The 25,215-nt window shown below is 31.4% G+C and overlaps 1 protein-coding gene across 1 annotated transcript in view; it reads right to left on the bottom strand.

Moving 5' to 3' along the window:
- LOC118200781 (BRISC and BRCA1-A complex member 1-like) overlaps nt 1-24,645 on the bottom strand; it is a 34,847-nt gene extending 10,202 nt beyond the window's left edge. Inside the window, exons 1-7 of the mRNA XM_035372743.2 lie at nt 23,924-24,645; nt 21,277-21,335; nt 16,305-16,425; nt 11,154-11,235; nt 7,912-7,936; nt 5,283-5,397; nt 254-340 (exon numbers count right to left, since the gene is read on the bottom strand). Coding sequence (XP_035228634.2) covers nt 254-340; nt 5,283-5,397; nt 7,912-7,936; nt 11,154-11,235; nt 16,305-16,425; nt 21,277-21,335; nt 23,924-24,274 — 840 coding nt within the window. The 5' untranslated portion in view covers nt 24,275-24,645. The remainder of the gene's footprint in view (nt 1-253; nt 341-5,282; nt 5,398-7,911; nt 7,937-11,153; nt 11,236-16,304; nt 16,426-21,276; nt 21,336-23,923) is intronic.
- Between the last annotated feature and the right edge of the window lie 570 nt (nt 24,646-25,215).

Here is a 25,215-nt window from a genome sequence, read left to right as displayed (position 1 = left end):
CTTATTACTGAGCGCACCTCGCAGCTCGCGGGATTTTCAATTAACGCAAACATTTCAAACCGTCACAGTATCTGAACGGAGCACAGCACGAACCTCTCACTAGCACGGCTAGATGCAGACTGAGCTGCGCAACGCTCTGACCCCAAGATGGCCGCGCTAGCCCCGCCCCTAGCGGACACAGACGGAAACGTAATCTACTTCCTGGATGGCCCTCGTATATAAGGAATACATATATAAATAACAATATGCATACCTGACACCTGTTTTCTTCAGATGGCGGCTCATGAATATATACAACATCAAAAAAGAGAAAAGGATACTGCATCAAAAAGTCTTGAGCCTAGAATGTAAAACTTCCACATAAAACTGAACTAAAAAAGCAACATATGAATTCAAAAAATCTAACAGAAAACACTGCCTTTTAAATATCAAGACACTTAAATTTACATTTTTGAAAAATTCTAAATTAAAATCTATTATAAAATTTAATTCATATTCTTAAATTTTATATAAAAGATTTTTTAATGCTAAATTATGAGATAATCCAAATGATACATCATATGAAATAACAGAAATTATAAGGTTATTTTAAGTATATAAATAAGACTAGAAAATTTGTATAGGAGATGAAAATACTGTAATTTCCGGAAGAAACGCCACAGTGTTTACACTTTTAAAACTTAAATTTTCAGCAGAGGCTGCGTTTCTACCCATGCAGTGTTTAGGTGCAATTAAGAAAAATATTTCCCATGATGTAATTGTACATAGTTTGCTGCTGTTCCCACACAAAAGACCGCTCAATTGCTTTCTGCAAACTTTATTTTGTTTACATTCTTTCCCTTAAATGGACCTACCTGTCTTATCCACCCTAATTGAGATCGCAGAACAATAACATTTTCCCCTCTTTTAAATCAGCATTCTCATCAGTTTGAATAGTCTCTCTTTTCTGCCACTGGATGAATTTTCCAGAACTTATCCTCTTCCTCCCTCTGCCTTTTCCATTGTAAATCTACTGCGATTTTTTTCAAAGTCAGATACGACTCCACATGCGCTGCAATAAGGAACTCTAACGTATTCCTCTTTCAGCACAAATCGATTTTTCTTGAGTAGTTTTTAAGTAAGAAGGGAGCGGAAAAATTTTGAAAATGGCAGCTAAACAGCACAGAAGTAATACTGCTGGTTTCAAGCTTAATGTAATTTGACGTGCTGAACAAATTGGAAATAGCGCAGCAGCTTGACAATGGACAAGAGATGCATTTGATGTTGGAGAAGTGAAAAAGAACTTAAAAATATGCCACAACAGAAATGAGCCAAAAGAAGTGACACTGTAATCTGGCTGAATCTAGAGGACAACCTTGCAAACTGGATAGAGGGGCAACGAAGAAAGGGAATGGCAATTTTGACTGTAATAATTCGCTTGCAAGCAAAATTTATGGCAAAACAAATGAACATAAATGATTTCAAAGGAGGGCCTAGCAGGAGTTGCAGATCTATGAAAAGAAAAAATATTTCTGTGCGAACTAAAACAACAGTTGGGCAGCAATTACCAATGGACTGGCAGGATAAAAATGCATCTTTTCTAAAATATTTGACAGATATTATTGACAGACAAAAACTTCTTTCATCACAGATAATAAATATGGATGAAACGCCATTAGCTTTTTATCAACTCTCCTGCAAACAGAACAGCTGATAAAACTGGTGCAAAAATTGTATCCTTGCATATGACAGGGCATGAAAGAACATCACTTACATGTGTATTGGCCTGTGCCGCAGATGATCATTTTTAAGAGGAAAACTATTCCATAATTATTTGTGTATATTTTCCTAATGACGTAATTATTTGCGCAAACGAGAATGGATGGATATGCGAAACAATCATGCACGAGTGTCTACAAAAAGTTTGGCAGTGTTGTAAGGGATCATTTTTCCAACCAAAAGGGTTGTTGATAATTCCATGCGTTCTCATTACTTGAGTCAGTGAAAACAAGATATCAAAAACTGTCTATGATCTTAGCAATAATTCCTGGTGGTCTGATAAAAATCTTACCTTCAAAGCTAAAGTCCGAAAATGATGGGATTGTTGAATGAATCTCTCACTTTAATGGAGTGCATAAGTATACCAAAAGCAGCAAAATGCATGGAACATTTTATAAAGAAGTTGCAAAGTGGGTAGGAAGTGCATGAAAATGAGTGAAAACATCATCAATAACAGCAGGGTTCAAAGAAGCTGAAATTATATCCTCAGATAAAGAGACTATAAACAAAGAGGATGAATGTGACAGTCTGGAAGACTTGGACAATTTAGATCAGGATTTACTAAATCTTTTTAATTCATATAGTGAAGAATCAGATTTTGATGGCTTCATATGATGTACAGTTTGCTTTAATTCTTTTTTTTTTTAAAGTAAAATTTAAATTTCCTTCCATCATCTAAATTTAATATATCGTTGTTGCAGTATGTTTTATAATATAGTATGAGTATTACAAATATGGACTTCTTTAGTGGGTATAAGTATATTCGTGAACGTACGTATATTTTCAAAATTTCTTACCTATAATTTATTCTTGAGTTATGGTTTCATTTCATGTATTTTTCTTAATTGATAAGTCATATATCAGGATAGAAGGGAAGATTTTGCATCTATAAGGTCCACGACATCATGTGTAATTTAATTTAATGCAGCGTTTCTGCGTAATTTTAGTTTTTTCTCTCGAGTGCAGTGTTTACGCTGATGCAGCCTTTCTTCCAGAAATTACAGTATTTAAATTAGTAATATTCCAGTGCTACATAAAAATTAAATATAGATTTATTAATACAAATATAAAATAAGTTAAAAAATAGTTCCTTCCATTTCTCTCACTTTAATGGAAAAATCCTATTTCTTCCAGAACTTGCTAACCTTGATTCTGGTCATTGCATCATTAGATGCTTTGAAGATTTAAAATTAAACTATAAGGAAAAAGTCAAACACACACACAACAACAACAACAACAAAAGACAATTTTGAATAAACGTTTAATGAAAGGATTTTCATATCTATTTTGAACTGATGATACAGGTGCTCCTGAAAGTATGCTTAAGATACCAGAATACCAGAGAGAGTAGGGAAATATTCATTGAGTGCAAAAAATAATGTCAGACTTCGTATTATATCAGCAATAATAATATCAGCTTGATAATTATCATATATTAAAGAAAAATAAATTACTGATGAAAATTATTTTATTTTGCTTTATGTCAAAGTATAAATTTTAGATGTCCTTTTTTAACTCTCTGAGTGGCACAGGTTTTAGGATTTGTCATGAGGACCTGTATTTATGCAGCATTTATTAGCTAAATTTATATAATTACTTATTTTAGTCTTTATTTTCATAAACATACATTCATTAAGATTATATTTACTAAAGAAAGTAAGAAAGCAAAATATCTTAGGTTATAAGCTAATATGCATCAAGTGACAAAAAATGTCATGACTGGATGGATAAGCTGGTCATGCCATTCAGAGGGTTGAAGAACCTTTTCAAAATTTTTTCTCTTAGCACAATTTAACACACTATGGCGTAACCTTTTACCTACATTCTCCATATTAATTCGTAAGCAGCTTTTTACATGAAAAAACTGAACAATCCTGTTTTAATCCCTTCGCGCCGGGTAACACACACACGCGCTTATCGCGGAGGCCTGCAGTGTCTTACGTGAGCGTCTGTCCAGGGCCGAGGGCTTTTTTGCTATTAAGCCTAAATCCATGAAATTTCCGAAGTATCAACGCTTTGTTTAATAATGCTCTATAGAGTATTTAAACGGCTTATGCTTTATATATATATATATACTTTAATTACCTTATTTCTTGTTTAAATGCATATTTTACACATTTTATTTTCATTACTCACCATTTTATGACTTTTAACATTATACATCTAAAAACTAAATATATTACTTAAAATTCTCTTTTCGTATGAAAAATTTGAAAACAGGGATCTACACACAGTCCCATGTTACATTCCTTGCACTCGTAATAGTTCATTTGCTGTTTTGGAGGATTTTTCCGGGAATGTGAAAAACGAAGCATCGTCGTCTCATTTTCTTATCAGTCTCTTCTGAAGAAAGTTTTGGAAAATGTGATAGTGATACTATGTAACGTAGTATCCTAGTGATACTACGTTACATAGTATGACTATCACTATTATCAGAATCTGTTTCAGAATCAACATCTGAAATATTTTGCATCATTTCTGCTATTTCATGCTCTGTTAAACATTTTCGACGCTTCGACATGCAACGGTAAAAACAGAAAGAATTCACATCTAACAAGATCTAATTATTTTCTAAATACTGAACTGCAAACCGAAATACCCAACGCTTTAGCAAAAATAAAACTTCTCTACTTACAATAAACAACTATCACATGCGAATTTAAAGAGACATCATAAAGCACGCCATTCGGAAACATTTATTTCCCCTTTTGTTTATATAATCAAAAACACGTGTATGTGAGTCATGCTTCTCTGATTTCGAGTAGAAGGTCTAATGTACGTGTATCTGAAACCATATGGACATACAGTGACATCTTGTGGCAGAAATTATAGTTTTTAAAACGTTCCAGAACACTGGCACAAATACGTGACAGTCGGGGCTGAAAGGAAAAATGCTCTGGCACGCCTGCGTGTCGGCCGGGAAGTGAGTGTGTTCGTTGCTGGCATTATCATTATTGCACGAGGTTTGAGACAAAAGCATTTCAACGTGTGTGGCATGTCTTTTTAGCACAAGTGGTTAATTGGCCATATGAGCAGCTAGTTTTTAAAGGAATATTACAGTGAATATAAAAATACGTATTGCAACATCTAATACTCTATCCCGATACGCTGTTTTTTAAGTACTTTGTGATTTTGCTGTTGAATTGAATTTTATGCAGCATAAGTGCAAAGAACATATTTAACAAATAAAGTTACTGCATAAAAATGAATAATAAAAAGACAAAAAAAAATTTTTGTCAGCCATGTTACTACAAAAATGAATATTGATATGATGAAATGAGAAAAGACTGAAAAATATAAAAAATATAACAACACTTAACAGGAAAGGAACAGAAATATTAATTGTAGCAAATTTTCCTAAGGTAATTGTAGTAAATTTTTCTAAGGTGTGGTTAGCTGTAACTGACCATGTAGAGGAAAATGTACAGAGAGAGAGAGAGTACACGAGTGAAAGGATTTTTGAGCCTGTATGTACTAAATCTACATGTTCTTATCCTTCAGAAATACAAAAATTATTTTCTTACCTCTTCATCAGAAAAATGTATCATACAATTAGAACGTCCATAAATTAAAATCACTCTGAATATATGCGACACAAAAGGTAAGTTGTTTGGAAGTCCCATTTCATATTTTTCTGTTCTAAATAAAGATATAAAAATAACATACAGTTCAAAAGCTTTTAATAAGTGAAAATAATGTATTAGCATACAAAATAGCAATAAACAGCTAGTTGAAATAACACTGTATTAAGAAAATACAAAATGTAAGCCTGTATTTTAAACTAATAACTTTCAAGATACCTTGTAACCATATCACAACAACATAAATTATGTTGTTACTTAGTTTAAGATTGCTAAAAATTAGTTATTTAAAATTAATGAAAAAATACTATTCTACTCTAGAACTATTGTTATCGTATATAAAAAACTAAAGAATAATTCACCCAGTCAAATTTTACCTTATATCTATCAGGGTGCCAATATTTTAATCATGAGATTAATAAGCAATGGTTTAAATCAAGATTTTAAGTGGATAGTCTTCCATCTCTTAAAAGATGCAAAATGTGTTAAAAACAAAGATTACGATTATCACTTTTAAAACTAAATAATACTTTTAAAGAGATTTTAACTACTGAAGAAAAAAAAAAAAAAAAAAAAGAAGCTTTTCAAAGAAGTAAAATTATTTAAAATATTTTAAGAAAGCTTATTTCAAAATTTTGAGAAATTTTGTCAGGTATAAGAGAACATTTTAGAAAACCATTTTACTTTGTCAATAACTTACTCCAAATAATCAAACTATGCATTGTGTTACAAAAAATAAGTCTGCATAATACTTTTCTGCCGGTAGAAAAATTAATACTGCTCTATTTTTTTCTACCTCATTCTAGTTTTATAAATAAAGAATAAACTAGGCTTGAAGGCGAGGAAAGAATAACAATACCAGCTCAGTATGTGCACAAGCCCATCTCTCTTAACCACCATCTCTGCCATGGATACAACTTTAAACCAGATGGAGAAACTAAAAGCTGTGCAAAATATGCTCTCAGACTGTAATGCAAGTGAACTGACTGAATTACTCTGTGCTAAATACTCATTACTTGCTTTTCGTAGTATCCCCAACAGCAAAAATTTGCAGTAGGGAAATAAATATAAGTTTTATTTGCCCACATTCTTAGAACTTTTTTTCTTTGTATATTGTATTTTGAAATACTACATCATCAAAATTTTTAGATCATTTATATTTCTTTTAAAACAGAGTTTTAATATTTTGCTATGATAATGAATTCATGAATTTGCCTAAGGAGAGTCTTGTTAAGATAATTCATTTAGAATTTAATTCTTTGAAAAAACTGTTCTGCAAAAATAGCCCCTTCTTTATCATCAAATAATGATGTATTCTGATATGCAGTACGCACCGTTTAATGTGATCACATTTGTCCTCTGTTGTTTTAGTAACATATGCAAAAAAATATCCTTCAAAATAGCAATGGAACGTAAGTAATTATATATAAGTATAACTAGAAGCACATCAACAGGCAATTTCAGAACATTTTAATTAGGAAGATGCAGAAGTGGCTTTATGAACAGTTCACAATGTTTCTGGAAATTATTTGACTGAGCTGCACCACTGATCTTAACATTTGGAGGGCATCCCTCACTGGAAGAGAACATGCTAATGTAAAATTTAAATCTAGACAGAAAAGAAAGCTTAGTTTGGCATGGGTGTTTTAATGATTTCTGCCCCCAATAAGGGAAACAAAAAAATTTTGCAGAATTTTTCATTTTTCCTCCTGAAGAAAGATCAGCATCCAATCCCCTGAAAATCAATAGTGTTATTCAATAGTGATGAAAAAATAAGTTTGCTATTTTGCAAAATTCATTAACTAAATCATTAACTAAAATCAAAACCAAGATATTAATCTCTGACACTTATCAGTTTTTATAATCTATTTTAATATTATCTGGTGATTTTGCTTTTTATTTGATGACCTTTATTTCAGTTTAAAAAGTTTTACTATAAAATTAAAAGTTATACTATAAAATTTTGATCATATTAACAAAATTGTTGATCACTTTAAGTGATGTATTTTCCATGTTTTTGTATACTATTGAAGGGCCCAGATTCAAATATCGGAAAACTTATGGTTGTAGCTGTCTGTCCTTTTATAGGAGGTAATGGTGGCTGCCTATTAGGTATCCCCATAATAAAATGGCCACCACTTCTGGCCTTAGGAGTGGCCAATGTCGAAAAAAGACAAAGTGTTCGCTATTCAAAAAAAAAAAAAAAAAAAATTATGTATACAAACAGGTGACACTTTGGCAAATTGATAACAACATCTGAATGTTATCATTAACCACTATAACATTAAACAGTGTCTTTTGTAAGGAGAGCTTTCAAAAGGGTAATACTGAATGCATTGACAACATACTAATGCATTAATTCATGCACTTAATATTAAATAATTTTTCATGACAATTAAATATTAAATAGTATTACAATATAGCTCTTTTAATCTTGGAACCTTGATCACAGCTCTTTTTTAGAAACATGCAACAGTACATATAATGCTTTAAATGCTGTTGAGTAAAAAGACAACATAAAATATCTAAAATCATAAATCATCATAAAATCATAAATAAAAAATTTACTTACAAAAGTGTGATGATGGAAGACAAATCTTTTTATTTTCTGTTAAAGCAAAAACTAGCACAAAACTATTTAATATATCTTAGATGCTCTACTAAAAGATCATATACAATATAATCATATTACTTCATACATAATACTTGTCCCCCATCATTATCAGTTACGGAATACATTGCCAAGAATTGGCCTGAAGGCCACACTAGACAGAAGAGCTTCTTTTCTTCAGCCTATGCTGAAGTTAACAAAATCAATTACTATTATTTTTATCACTGACCACAGACTTTCTGATTTGTGTACATTTTCATCTTTTCTGCTGATATATAGTGCATATTCAGATTTGTAATAGTATTATTTCAAAACAAAGGTAAACTTGCTATTCCACAAGTACACCCAAATTGTGCTTATTAATTTGAAAAACATCACATGCCCTTGAAATCTAAGGATAAATATTATATGATCAAATGTATGCTACACATGGTGCTTTGAATTTTTTGTGCATGTCAACTTAATCACTAGACTAATAATTATATCTCAGTGTAGTTATACCTCAAATACTCTTTAAAAATATTTAAATATATATGTAATGAAGATATAATGATGTTGTAGAAACAAAGACAGCATAGATGTAGAAATACTGTATTTTGTAGATGTTGATCTGCAATGAACAGCAACTTGGCAGATTAAATATTCATCTTTACTTAAATTTACTTAAATTCATCTTAACTTAAACTTTACTTTTGCAGCCACAAACAATTTGACATTTTAATTGATGCCTATTTCAGATGTTTACATTCTGGATAGCTTTGTGCTAAAATGGAAAGCAGCACTTCAGCTAGGCCAAAATGCAGGAAGCAAGCATTCAGGATGAAAACTTCATACAGAATGAGTTAGTTCTGGTTTTCAACACATTTGATTGGATAATTAATAACGCTATAAAATTATTATTGGCTGTTGTAGTTCCATTTAAGTCACCAATATTATCTAAAAGTCACACGACATGGATGAGTGCTGAAATGATGCAATGCAGAAAAAGGTAATGATTTTTAGAATAAAGAGGAAAAATACCCAAATTAAGATTAAGAGGCTGCTGCTAATTTAAATTACATTTTTTAACCTTCCTTATGTATATATATTACATAAAAACAAATAATTTTTAGTAGGAAAATTTATAATCCTTCCAATAATTTTTGCATTGCACATTATGCCGCTGAAAACTGATCAGTAAATACTACATAAAGAAAGAAAATTAGAACCAATTTTTCACAAAAGCCAAAAATTGAAATTCAAATGAACTTAAAAAAATCCTATAAATATAGAATAAGAATTATTTAAAAATTGAAATATACTATCCCAAGAAAAGAACAAAAAAGAAGAGGAATCCAATTAACTTCGACATAACATCATCAGGAAGATATATGTTGAATTCAATTACAATTCTCCTTCCAAAACAAAATCCTTTCTTTTCTATATCCAGAATTAGCTGATGAACTATTTCAATATATATTTTATAATAATTCAATATGTAATTGAATTCAACATATATCCTCCTGCCAACGTTATGTCAAACTTGATTGGATTCTTTTTTTTTTTTTTTTTTCCTCTATTATATTCTTTTCTGTTTTTTCTTGTGATAGTTTATTTTAATTTTTATATATTAAATAATTTTTATTCTACATTTATGGATTTTTTGAAGTTAATTTGAATTTCAATTTTTGATCTTTGTGAAAAATCGGTTCTAAATTTCTTTCTGTATATATACAAATATTTACTACTATCTTAACCAATTCATGTTATTATTCCACTACATTTTCCTACATACATATTGTGGTTAAACAAAACACACTACAACTCGATAACAAGTAAAAAAAAAATATATTTAAATGGCTTTTGTATAAGGAAAAAAGTTTGTACTGCTAGGCAGTGGTAACAAGATTCAACATAAATTCAATATAAACTCAATTAAAATATTGTTAGATTTTAGTGCCAATGCCCATGTCTTATTTCAGATTGAAATGTGTAAATAAATGGCATACAGAAATAATACAGCATGATTGTAAATGCTTCTGTGAAAAAAATCTGGCTAAATCTTTCTTTTTATACTGCAAAAATAAATTTTTTAACCTCAGTTTGAATGAATTATGTACTAAATTACATATTATTAAAATTCATTTTTCATTTAATTAATGCAAAATATAAACACAATAAGTTAATTCATAAAAAAATTTGCAATATTATATATCTGATACTAATCTGTTTCTGGTATACTAATACCAAAAAATACTTTAAAAAAGAAGAAAGAGTGGGAATATGCATATAAAAGTAGCATAACATCAGATAAGAATTTTTAAATATTAAATCCTTATCTTTTGCTTTAAGTATGTTTTTTAGTTTTGGGGTACACTACTTAGCACCAAATATAAATGTTGTGATGAAACCTAAGTAGATGGCAATCTCAGTTTTACACACAGCTTCACGAAAAGAATGACTATTGTATTAAATCCAAAATAAGTAACAAAAAAGAAAGCTAAAAATAAGTTTTAATTAATTAATTTCAGATTACACAGGATAGCTAAATCCATGTATTTCATTAAACACTGCATCTTCTGATACAATCAACACCATAATAATTCAATTAAGTAGAAATCTAGATGATAGCAGGCAGTGCCATGCTAATGTTGAATTTTGCATTGCCCCACAGCCTTCAACAATTTGCATATTGCATCTCGTGTCAGTATCAATTAAAAACAAATTTGTTGCTTCACTTGTGGGTATTGTTCATATCCAGCAATTGCCAATTCCTTCATATTAAACTTTTTTTAGCAATCACAGGAAATTGTATTCCCTTCTGCCATGCTTTCCTGCATAACCACAATCGAAGCTTTTACTGAATAATCAGGCCACAAACTCTTTAGAAGTTATTTGTTCAAGTATAGGAAACCTTCCTTTGATTCATGGCAGATCCAATCAAATATCCATTGCAATGGAAGAATATGACCAACATTGTATTTTTAACATGATCTAATATAAATAGGCTATAACATCTAGTGCTCTGGTGCACAATTAAGACTAGCGGCCTTACTAGTGCCTTTAACAGAATTGATTATTCTAACTGAAATAAGATTTTGCATCCAATTACATAAATCACACAAAAATGTCATTGCATGACATATAAGCAATTGCTAGCTGTTATATAATCAAAATAATATAATAAAAAATAATGCATTTTAGAGTAAAACATGAAAGGATACCACAACTAACACAATCTTGTGTTTCATTTAAATCTTCTAAAGAATCTATTAATTCTTTTGGATCATTAGTAAATTCTCGAACCTAAAAGTAAAGAAATGTTATACTGATAAATAGCATAATACATTCTAGGTAGCCAAAAAAAAGGGGGGGGTATTTACAGTTTTAAAACATTTTACATTAATGAACAGGAAATATTATCAAGGAAAATTTCACATTTAAAATAATGAATGTACAAAATCAAGATGATATGATATTCAAAGTCCTCAAGCAGGTAAATTATGCAATCATTTCATTAAATATTAATGGAAAACACTTCATTAACACCAAAAAACGTTTCTCATTAGTAATTCAAATTATTTTGATAAATTTCTTACATACTATAAAAACAATACATATGAATTCTTGCAAGAATTATGATGACAAATTCTTCCTTTTCTTGACAAAACTTATAAGACTTTTAGCTTTATGAATGAATTTTTCAATAAAATTCCAGAATTTTAAAAATAAAGTCTCTCACTGAATAGATAATGGCTTATACTTTTGACAATGCAATGTGAATAATAAATTTTGTTACTTGGCTGCTGATGCTTTTATTATTCATGATATAAAACTGTAGATGAATTTTGTAAAGAGAATTATTTAATCTCTTGTTCCCATGGAAAAATGATAAATAATTTTTCTTCCACTAGCTCATTAATTATTTTAAGAGTTTTAAATAAAAACTTATTTCATAAAAATATTTTTTTTACCATATTTTATTTTCATCTTTTTTGTCTTAATGAATTGTTTGTAAATTAAATTATTCAGATAGAGTAATATGGGATAGTAAATGCAAAGTGATAACAATCATGTGACTTCATAATCCTGAAAGTGATACATCCGCAAGCGAGGGGATAGCCGAAAGAACCGATTTCCTCCTCTTCTGTTTCAGACTGTAACATACATGGAGAAAATTGACCAATAAATATTTTTTTTAATAATTTACATTTTAAAAGAAGCAAAGTGTTTATTTTAAAATCTGTTAAGAGAACAGATTTCCTGCTCTTCTGTTTCAGACTGTAACATACATGGAGAAAATTGACCAATAAATATTTTTTTTAATAATTTACATTTTAAAAGAAGCAAAGTGTTTATTTTAAAATCTGTTAAGAGAACCGATTTCCTGCTCTTCTGTTTCAGACTGTAACATACATGGAGAAAATTGACCAATAAATACTTTTTTTTAATAATTTACATTTTAAAAGAAGCAAAGTGTTTATTTTAAAATCTGTTAAAATTTGAAAACTTTATATCTGATACGCAGTTGAAAAATCTGAGCAATTTTTGAAAATTAGAAAAATTCAAGATAGATTTTTGTCTCTCTTAAACTCTACTCAGTGATATTCTTGCTCTTTAATTTGCAATTTTTTTTACAATTGGTATGCTAAAAAATTTTCACATGACTAATTTACAAATTTTGAAATGTTAGAAATACATTATATAATATCTATATAGGGTTACAAGATGGCAATATGAAAATACTGAAGGCCGCCAGCATTTCAGCCGTTCTGTAAGATTCTGTGAATTAGGTCTAGTTTTTTAATAAAATTAAATAGATCAACACTTTGCATGATAACACACACAAAAACATTCACCATTTAATCACATTATCACCAGAAACTTTTCCCTTAAACTGACATTTTATTTTTTAATACAAATGCAAAAACATTGTTCTTCAATTTGTGTACAGCCCCTAAATATGATGTCCAACGTTAAATATTTCAGTCAATTTTTGTTGTCTAAGAATCACACTTTTTATATTGTACTTTTCACACTAAGTATAACATTTTGCTAAATAAGAGTATAGGGACAAGAGAAAGGTATAAAAGTTAGATTTAGAAACTTTAAACAAAACTATTTTTTTAATTTCAAAATGCTGGAATATGAACACTTGCATCATTTGAAATAGTTCTGTAATTGAAAGTATATATATATACATACACTCATGTCCATAAATTAAGGATAATTCGGAGTCACATGGAAATCAAGCTCTAAAATAAATATATCACCTGTAAAATCACTACACACATCTTCAAGAATCATATGCAAATTTCAGGAAGTAACCAGATGACACCGATGGTATGTCACAATGACGAGAGTGTCAGAGAGTGATATATAAGGAATACAGGCAAAGAAGTAAAATTCTTCGCAGGCGCTTTATAAGCATTTCAGTGCAATAACCGAATAGTTATGACACAAAGGATGCATTTGGAGGATTTTTTACGTGGTAGAATTAGCGGCCATCTGGAATGTGGGCATACCCAACTGGAAGTATCAGATGAACATGGAATTGTCCAGAGTGTCATCTCCAGGCTTTGGCAACGATTCTAAGATGATGGTAATGTGAGTAGACGTTACAGCACAGGTCGCCCCAGAGTTACAATGCCGAATGAGGACCGGTATTTGGCAGTTACTGCCAAAAGAAACATTCAGAGCACATCCTCAGACCTGTCTCGTCAGCTCTCTTCAGCCACTGGTACGACAATTTCAAGGCAGACCATGTACAGACGCTTAGGGCAGATTGGTCTATATGCTCGTAGACCTGTCATTCGTTCCACTTACTGCAACTCACTGTCGCCTGCGGTTAGCCTGGAGTAGAGAGCATGCATTGTGGACACCGCAACAGTGGGCTTATGTGATGTTTTTCGACGAGTCCAGGTTTAGCTTGCAGTCAGATTCTCGGCAGACTTTCATATGGAGATCATATCCAGGTACCTGTTACCACCAAGAAAACATCATTGAATGACACCGTTACGGTGGTGCAGGAGTGTTCGTTTGGGTGGAATTATTCTGGGTTCCAGAACTGACCTGCATGTTCAAATTGGAACCATGACAAGCCAAATCTATCGGGACGTCATTCTGGAACAACATGTAAGTTAGTTTCGGGGCGCCATGGGCACACAATTTGTGTTTATGGATGACAACACCCTTCCTCACCGTGGAAACATCGTAAGGGAATGCCTTCAATCGGAGGATATCACCTGTATGGACTGGCCAGCATTCTTACTGGACTTGAAACCAGTAGAGCACGTGTGGGACATGCTTGGCCGACGAGTTGCAGCCCGTCAACCTCCTCCTATATGTCTACCGGAACTTCGGAGAGCATTGCTTTCTGAGTGGTGTAATATCCCCCAAGATAAGCTCGATAATTTGATACTCAGCATGCCTTTGCGTCGTACGGACTGTATTGCATTGTCTGGGAGACATACAATGTATTAACAATCATACCAACTATGTAATATTGGTTTTTTGTAAATAGGTTTTTTTTTGTAATTTGCTCCAGGGAGGAAAAAATCACAAATTTTTTTAATAATTTCAAACATACACTGATGTGACAAAAGTCATGGGATAGCAATATGCAAATATACAGATGGCCGTAGTATTGCGTAGAAAATGTATAAATGCGAAGTGCTTTGGCAGGGCTTTCATTTGTGTTCAAGTTATTCATGTGAACAGGCTTTGACGTGATTATGGCCGCACGACGAGAATTAACAGACTTTGAATGCGGAATGGTAGTTGGAGCTAGACGCATGTTTCATTCCATTTCGGATATCGTTAGGGAATTCAACATTCCGAGATCCACAGTGTCAAGAGTGTGCCGAGAGTACCTAATTTCAGGCATAACATCCCACCATGGACAGCACAGTGGCAGACCACCAGCACTTACCGAAACCAGCAATGTCTGCATAGAGTTGTCAATGTTCACAGACAAGCAACACTGCGTCAAATAACCGCAGAAATCAATGTGGGACGTATGAGGGACGTGTCCGATAGGACAGTGCGGCGAAATTTGTCTTCCTTGGGCTATGCCAGCAAAAGATCGACTCGAGTGCCTTTACTGACAGCACGACATCGCCTGCAGCAACGCTCGTGAGCATATCGGTTGGTCCCTAAACGAATGGAAAACCATGGCCTTGGTCAGATGAGTCACGATTTCAGTTGGTAAGAGCCGATGGTAGGGTTCGAGTGTGGTGCAGACCCCACGAAGCCATGGACCCAAATTGTCAACAAGGCACTGTTCAAGCTGGTGGTGGTTCCATAATGGTCTCGGCTGTTTTTACATGGCATGGACTCGGTCCTCTGGTGCAACTGAACCGATTATTGACTGGAAATGGATACCTTCAGCTACTTGGAGATCACTTACAGCCATTCATGGACTTCAAGTACTCAAACAACGATGGGATTTTTATGGATGACAATGCGCCATGTCACCGGGCCACAATTGTTCGCGATTGGTTAGAAGAACATTCTGGACAATTCCAGCGAATGATCTGTCCACCTAGATCGCCCGACTTGAATCCCATCGAACATTTATGGGACATCATCGAGAGGTCAGTTCATGCCCAAAACCCTGCACCGTCAACACTTTCACAATTATGGACGTCTATAGAGGCAGCATGGCTCAATATTCCTGCAGGGGACTTCCAACGACTTGTTGAGTTCATGCCACATCGAGTTGCTGCACTTCGCCGGGCAAAAGTAGGACCGACAAAATATTAGGAGGTATCCCATGACTTTTGTCACTTCAGTGTATAGCATCCTTTTTTGCTCTTTACCTTTTGTTTAATAAATAAGCTTTACAAATAAATCAAATTTGTTTTGCTTCTAACTCTTCCTTTGCCTGATTTTGCATTATCCTTAATTTATGGACATGAGAGTATATGAATAAAAAATGAAGGCTATCCAGCCTTTACTTTTTGGGAATTTGTGGACATGGTGTATGCTGTACTTTGCACGTTTCCCATTTTGTTTTTTTGCTTCTTATAAAATTTGCTGATTTACATGCATAATGAACAGATTTTGAAATTTAACATTAGATACATACTAAATATTTTACTTTTTGAAATCAATATAAATATTTGATTTTTCGTAAGAGAATCTTTAAAGTTCATTACCAGGCATGTGGCCTTATAATCACTTGTTACACTGTATTATAATTACATTTTGTAGAAAATATATAATTATTTATTACAAAATAATTTTTCAGCACCAATTGTTATTCCATTCATATCTAGACAAAAGAAGTACACTAAATGATAAGATATTTTTCTAAGCAGCAGAATTTAATTTATTATATTTAAAGAATACATTTAGCATATATTATCACTCACCCATGTAGCACTTTCGTATAAAACCATCAAGGCATATTCATGCTTTCTATGAATAAAATGCTTATTTTCAACAAATAATTCAATTGTCCGTTTAACCATACTTAAAGGTGAATATTGAGATCTAAAATCACAAGAGAAAATAATTGCAAAAGTTATCAAATGATACATCATATTATAGATTAAACAGGTACTATTGTATTATCCACCCAACCATGATAAGAATCAACAGGCAAAGCATTACGTAAGCCAAAGCAAGCACCCCCCCAATTTTACAGAAATATATTTTATCTAATAATGCACTAAATGCACAATTCTGGAACTCTGTGCTGTTATGTTTGTAGTCTCAGCTTGTGATTAGTATGTTTCTTTTTCTTTGAATTACTCTTATACATGCCCTCGGTTGGCAACAAATTTCTTGCCAAACTTTTTTATGGTGCCATATTACTATCTGAATTTTTTGTTTAAATTTCAAACTTTAAGCCTAGAATGTCAGCAAAAGTGCGATTTTCGCACGTGCAAAAACCACGTTTTTAACATACAATTTATGCCAAAAATCCAAAACAAAAACAAAAAATTTAGATAGCAAAAACGTAAAGTTTCTAACCAAATATATTTGACAATAATCCATGTACACAGCAATCTGGTTTAACTTAAAGAAAAAATAAAGAAAATCAGAGAATTGCACGATCTATGTAGTGTAGGAATCTACGAATTCCGCACACATGCTAAAATAAACTAACATGACAACAATAAATTTCAAACAATACCATGTACACAGCATTCTGTTTTAGCTTAAAGAAACATCAGCTAATTGCACAATCTAGGAACCATGCACAAATCAACTAAAATAACTAAAATACATTATAAACAATTCAAAACACAACAATAATGACTGAAATTCAGGTACTTACGTATTAATGCAACCAGTCCCAAATTCGCATAAATCGCCAAATTTGGCGACCCTACTTATGACAACCCTACGTGTTATACATAGTTTTTCGTAAAGAAATTATTTTTCTTACTGGTTAGATTGAATGCCCTGAAATACTTTAACTATGGGTATTTGGGATCTGCCTGCGAGTGAAAAAGATGCTGTTGAATTGTTGCAGGGATATGGAATTATACCGAACGAACGTACTTGTAAAAATTCCCATAAAATGAAACTGTATTTTGGACAGCAAATCTTCTGGAAATGTAATGTCGAAGAGTGCAATCAACATTTGGGTGTGAGAACCGGAAATTGGTTTGAAGGTAGCCGAATTTCATTTGTGACAGCGGTGCGCTTCATTTATTGTTGATGTAAAGAATTAACCTCAATTAAATTTTGTGCAGAAGAGATGGAAATTGCTGACAAAACTGTTACAGATTGGAATAATTACATGCAGGAGATATGTGCCCTTGAAATGGATGAAAAAGAAAGAAAGCAAATAGGCGGCGAAGGACTTATTGTGGAAATAGACGAAAGTTTATTTGTAAAAAGTTTATTTTAAAACAAAATAATATAAAAAATGTATTAAAAATTATCTGTAATTAACAAATGTACATTTTCTTTCTATTCATACTTTTTTACTCAAACTTACAAATCGCGCCAACCTGGTTGCGATAATACGTAAGTACCGAAATTCATAACAAGAAAACAATGAATACAGTCAAAAGTCGTTAATTCAGACACCCATAATCCGGACCTCAAAGCTACAAACTTTCTGTGCATGCGCGTAAGACCTTTACGGCTGCGAATGTGCTTGTGCGCGTGCGCAAAATATGTTTACGAGTGCACGTTTAATGTATAACTGATGGCATAAGCTAAGCTAAAATTATCTAATTATCTATTTCAGTTAATGTTGCAGATTGCATTGTTCCTTAATCTTCGAATTGGATCTGGCTTATTATTTTTTGCAGACTGTTAGAGCAATTTTATAAGAGTAAGCTTGAACTTTCGATTATGTCAAATAGAATTTCTGATATATATTTATTAATATGTAAAGGATCTACAAAGCGAAAGTATATTTCGAGGTTCATTAAACAAAAAGTGGAATTGCTGCAAAAAATGGATAAAGGCATATCCTTCGTTTATCTAAACTTTAATTTTTGTTTATCTAAACTTTGTTTATCTTTAACGCTGCGCAATTAATTGGAAGTTGATCTGTCAGCACTATCCTTATCTTCAGGGCAGATGTTTTTATTTTATTTGGCTTATAATTCCTTATTAAATGTAGTATTTGATCTCGATGTACTCCGTCTTTGATATGATTTAAATCAAAGTCCTCCTCATTATAATTCGCTTCCGATAGCGAAAAAAGTGACAGAGGTTATTGAAAATGAAAAAATTTTGATTGACAAATTAGTTGGTATTCTCGACACAGCAATTATAGGACTTGAACAGCGGAACTTTGTAACTGAACAAGAAATTATGTCTGTTTATAGAATTAAAGAGAATGTATTATCACATAAAAAACGAAGCAATTTAAACAACTTACATTGAGAGAAATGTTTAATAAAGTAAACAAATAAATATTAAGCTTTTTTTTTTTGTAAATTTTGATACCCTTTAGATCATAATTGTTCTTTATTTCATAAATTACGGTTTCATATTTTCAATTTTATAATTTCTGCGTGCCATCTTACCAGATTTAAACTGATGATCCATAATCCAGAATCGCCGAAGTCCCGACGAGTCCAGATTAATGACTTTTGACTGTATAACATTCTACAAAATAAGAACAACAATAAATAAAATCCACTTATAATTGTGAATGCTTCTTTAAACAGCAGAAATATTAACTTTAAACATCAGCAAAACTCATAAATTTACACTACTTTATCCTTTACCCCCTATTTTTTGAGACACAGAGCATACAAAGTCCAGCATACATTCGTAAATAAAATTTCACCCGTACCTTTTAATACTAAAGTTACCTAGCACACAATCCAAAATACGCGACAGAAATTTTGCCACCACGTCTTTCCATTGCAACATAAGCCATTTCAAAACACCCACCAAACCAAACAACCAGCAAATAAAACCAGTCCAGTAAAATCAAGTTCAGCATTAAAAGGGTTGTCATACAAACAGTATCACAGCAAAAACCATCACAGAACATACAACTGTGACAAACACCAGTGCAGAACACATATCGCCCCATTTGGCGACGGCATACACCTGAGGGTGTAATATAAGCGTAGTACTTTTTTTTTAATGAATCATAATGCAACTGTAGAGTTGCATAAGAAAAAAGAATGTGTTGCAATTTTTCAGAAATATGACGTTTCGCCTAGTAGTAGTAGTACAGTGCAGAAATGCGCATCACACTGAAACTACATTTTACAAATGACCGAACTGTCTTGATTATCTCAGGAAATTCATTTGGAGAAAATATCTGGAAGAAAGGCAAAAAGACTGTTCTAAAGAAATTTTAGAGCAGATAGATGAACAGTACCCAATGTCTGCAAAAGTTTAATTACTCTAAGCACTGATTTTCGTTATTGTTATTCAATTAATAAAATGCTACTGAATTATGCTTTATTGTACCTCCGATGTTGCATTATTACAGAAATCTTGCAGCTTGAAAGTACTTTATAGACTATTTTTAGGTGATTTTGAAAATAGTTTTCTCTGAATAAGTGCAATTCTCTGATTTTTTTTTTTTTTTTTTTAAAGTTAAAACAGGTTAATGTAGAGCAGTGCCAGTTTGCACTGTAACATCAAGAATAAGGCAGTTCTCTGATTGTTTTTAAAATTAAAACAGATCTCTATGCACATAGATAGAAGTCCAAGAAAACGGAAGGTTAAATGTTTATTATGCATGTTTAATGTAATTTTCAGCATGCTGCCATTTTTTGACTACCATTTTTCATGTGCTAGATTGGCAAAAAATTAGTCCCCAATGACTGGCGACTTTGCAGGACAGCTGGGCAGATAATGCAAAAGCATCATTAAAAGTATTAGATCAGATGATAGCTTCACTTCAAAACCAAAACAGAAAACAGAAGTATACTTAATTTTAGCCCCTGAAAAGCTGACTCTGTACTCACGGGCTTAGGTTTCCCCATTCCTTGGCTCACATTATCTTACTCCTTTTTAAGATATGCCAAAGGCTAAAGGAAAACTGTAGTCTGAAACTTTTGCCATAAAGCTTCGTAATGTATAATAAATGAGAGGACAGGTGGAAAAAAATATAAATAATTTAAAAAAAAATCTTTGAATAATTTGTTTCTTATACAGCCAGTTTATGCAATCCAATATAAAATACTTTAATCTTTATTCACATTTCAGAGTTGAGTTCATAATATTTTCATAACTTAAACGACTCTTTTTACAATATATAATTACTAATCAACAATATTACATTCTAAGAAATTTATCTAATTTTTATCAGCAAAGTTAATGATATTTTCCCTCACATTTCAATTTATTCTAATGTTAAACAATTACTGATGCTCATGTTAAAGAATAACAGAGATATTTCAAAATAAGATTTAAAGAATTCAGTTTAAAATACATTTAAAAGTGAAGAAGTAAAAACCTAGGTAGTTACTTTTTTTTTTAATCAGGTATATTCCTTTTTCCAAAGCAATTACTACTATCTCTTAATTGAAGGATCAGTTATGGAAACTCTAAAGTCTCATGCAACTAGAATTTTCTCAATTACCTTCTTCCACAGCTTGAGTTAATTTTTAGTTTGTAATAAAGCAGTTGAATGTTATAGATGGTAAAAGATCCGGGGGAAAAAATACTTAACAAAAAGTTTTCTAAGTTTTATTTATACAATAGGAACAAAATCTTTATTACATAAGTTATTAGAGCAATACTTAATGATACTGATTTATGATTACTTAATCCTACAACATTCCTCAAAAAAATTATTCATATTGCCTATGAAACAACAATATATTAGTTTACTTTTTCAGTAAAATATTATACATTTCTTATGACATAAGAGTTCTTTACAATACATATGAGAAAAATCCTTACCCGTCACCTAGTCTAAAAGGTATCTGTTCCATTTCTGAGGACATATCCAAACAGAAAATCTAAAATATAACACATATGTTCATAATTTTTAATTTGCAGTTAAGTTTTAAAAACTTCAGTGTTTATCAATTATACTGTAGATATACCCATTGTATGGTAGATGAAGTTATATTAATATTTTGATTATTAGGTTTTGTATCTTAAAATAACTAGTATTTAGTAAAATAAAATTTTAAAGAAAACTGCTTCATACATTTCATTAGAATTAATTTCACATTTTAGAATAATATAATTGCATTAAAACTACAGCATTCATGCATAAGATTTGCCCTAAAATGATCACACAACATAATGTACAAAATTAAAATAACAGTTTAAAAAAAATCTGTATTCCTTGACGAAAAAATTTGAGATTAAAAAAATTGTGTGTAGCTTCAAAACTACTTTAAGTAAGCATCCTGCAATTTCAGACTTCTCCCAGCATTGTTTCCAATTAGAAACTGCTGCATGTCTTGTGTTGGAATTGCAAAATAAGTGTCTTATCATATTGGCCTGAATCTCTTATAGGTAATCTGAAATCTCTCCCTTTTCATAGGTGATTTATGTTTTGGTAAAAACTAGAAGTCACAAGGTGAAAAATTAGGTTGTAGGGCATCTGAGTCACTTGTACAGTTTGAAATCTTGACAAAAAGCTCTGCATGAAATGTAACAAATGGCTGAGACAGTTATTGCAAAAATACTACCACATTGTATGGGAATTGAAACATTCTCAGTGCTTTTACAATATTTTGCAGTTCTTGAAGGGAGAGAGACCAACTGCTAACTTACAATCTATTATTTCTGAAAGTTTGGAGAATTGTAAAGAAAATAACAAATGTGATACACTTCAATTGATAGAATATGCTAATAGATCAAGGCTGAGTGTGCATATATTTAAGGATATGGCTATAACCAGAGATACAAACATTTACTGGTAAGTTATTGCAATTTGGCCCCAGACTAAGTTCCCAATAGATAAAATGCAAATACTTTAAACAGTTGCATAACTGCAGGAGGGGGCAAGGAGAGAAATTTATCCACAGGTGCCAAATTGATATTCCCTATTGCATTTTGACAAAAAAGGAGTATGTGTGAAATCTTCAACTGTCTCTAGGTGCTTAAAACCGTAGCTATGACTCTCCAAGAGTTATGCACAGGAAATTCCATATGGAAGGATGAGTGGCCTCATTCGTTATACTACATGAAAATATCTACCAAATCTTGATCTAGCTGATCTCAGGATATATATATATATATATATATATATATTCGAAGAAAAGGAGCTAAAGGACAAAGTGAGATAATCATTTTGGAATTATAATGAAGAAAATATTGCTTATTCACAAAATATTTGGGAATTCTGAAATTTGAGGGCCAAGCTCGTAATACTCAGAGGCTTAAATATTTCAAATGGCTATTGTCAACCAGTACATTTTAAACCAGAAATTTAACTCAATATTACGTTAACAGCAAAAAGAAATGACTGCTGTTAAAGTATATTATTTTAACAACAAAAGTAAATGACACAAAAATTACCGACAAAAGTAAATAACACAAATATCGCTTACTAAAATAGACAGTATAATTTCATACTTTAAAATAATAAGTAGGAGGGGGGGGAAGGGATTAAAATCAAATTTTTATTTAGAAGGATTTTTTTTAAAGTCAAGATATGATACTGAGACATAAATATTTCAGATTAATAACTTATGCCTACATAATTTTATGATGTTGAAATTAGTTCAAACATATTTAGTCTGCAAAAATTTTAATTTCCTTAGGTAATTCTGAGAAGTTTTAGATATTTTAGTTTCAATGAAAATCAGATTAATGGTATTTCTCAAACTTTTTAATGCCTCGCATTGATAAGAAAAACTGAATTAATATTTGCATACTCTTAAAAAAGCTTAAACACCACCCAAAGTTTGCAATATCGTACTGACTTGTCATTCAGAAACACAAGTAGCTCCTCATCCTACTGTCTGGAATTTCATCGCGTACTCAAAGACTAGTTCTGCATTAAACTTTGAATACAGTAAGATTTTCACTTTACTTCTAAAATGACCCCTTACTTTAAAAGCATTTTAATAATAATAAAATTCGGTAACATATTTATCAATTTGAAGCAAAACTTTGATTTGTAATTAGATATACTAAATTTTATGTTTTTTGGCTAATTTCCTTTTATACTGAGAAAATCCCTTAGAGCGCGGGAAAACTTTTTTTATCGAAGTACTTTTTAAACACAATGAAGATAAAGTTAATAATTAATGTACAATTAAAATTAATAATTAATGTGTAGCTAAATATCAATACATTTATTGATATAAAACAAAATGATATACAAATATTAACCGATTGCATACTGCTTGGATGTTCATAAGAAAGGTTCTACAAATATTTACTGCATATTAAGACAGTTCAGATTAAATAAAATTTAATAATGCATATGTATTAAAACTAAATATGAAAGTAAAACACTGTAAAACACATAAATACAAATTAACAATGCTGAGTTTTTTCATGTACATTATCAATCATGTAACATAATAAAATTAAAACGTATGGTGCAAGACAGCTTTACAAACTGAACATATTAAAAACTTACAATCTTTTCAGAGCAATTAATTTTTGGCACACATGGATGCATAAAATTATCAAAAATGCTTGTTTTTTCTGAGAAAGTCTCATTTGTTGGCACAGTGCTTTGAGTTTTCCGTTCAGACGGTGATTTAACATCGAATTGAGATTTCATTTCAACGTCATTGCATTTGACTGAAATTGACTTATTCTCGGAATGTTTTTCTCCATTTTCTGTAGCAGAAACTACACATTTCTTAGCAAATGTTTCAGGATTTATTGCACTATCATCAATATCCGCGGGAGGTTTTATCGTTTTTTCAACATCTACTAAAATATCTAAATTTAAAATCATATCTTCATCGTCTGCAGAAGACATAGCTTCTGTTTTGGGAATTATTTACACTATGGACACAATAATAATCCGTATGCTATAATATTCCGTAATACATAATATTTCTTTCACAAATTTATCGATTCGGCGAAAAACTTCTCTTTCATGGGTTTTATTTACTCCGCTTCGAGAAAATGAAACAATTTTTTAACTTTTCATGATTTAGATGTCTTCTTCTGTCAAAACAATTTCGGTGGCTTGACATGATTAGACATAAGTGTTTTTTAAAATGTTGAAAATTCATATAAGTTCTGGAAATAAACATACAAGTATTTTATAAAAAAGTATAATCGCTCTTTCAAAAATAAAAGGGTCAGAAACTTATAATCATTGGATGTAAGAATATAAGAAGCCCTTCTACAGTGTATGAGACACATTCCGCAAGAGAAGAAGAGGAAAAATGACCTTGCTTGTTTGCATTAGCTGTACATAAGTCACGTGATCCCTGAGGTCACCTGCATTGTTTGTTTATAAAAGGTATACATAAGTCACGTGATCGATGAGGTCATCGGAATGTATCTCATTGCAAATCAAAATGCTTCACCTTTACGGTGTTTTATTTTTTTTTAAACATTCACTATGTCATGTCGACAATCTTTATAGGTATTTTTTAAAAGAAGTGTAATCGCTCTTAAGAATATCAGTTTTAAAACTGATATTGTTAGAAACATATAATCATGTCTGTAAGAATATAAGGAGAAGCTATTCTTTATCCCTGGCTGTTTTACCGTGCATTGCAATCAAATGCTTCATCTTACGGCTTTTTTTTTTAAAGCATTTACTATATGTTACGTCGAAGATCCTTTAAAATGCTTACTTTATGGTAATTTTCCTTATTTTTCTCTTTTCATAAGAATATTCTGTAATTAAAATTATTTCTAAACACATAAAACTCTTACTACTCGCATCACAAGGGCATTCCATAG

This window comes from Stegodyphus dumicola, chromosome 10 (genome assembly GCF_044657685.1).
Source record: "Stegodyphus dumicola isolate Sdum_Otavi_A_Nest chromosome 10, ASM4465768v1".
Classification (NCBI taxonomy): Eukaryota; Metazoa; Arthropoda; class Arachnida; order Araneae; family Eresidae; genus Stegodyphus; species Stegodyphus dumicola.
The sequence above is the reverse complement of the archived record's forward strand: the minus strand, read 5'-3'. Positions and strand labels throughout refer to the sequence as shown.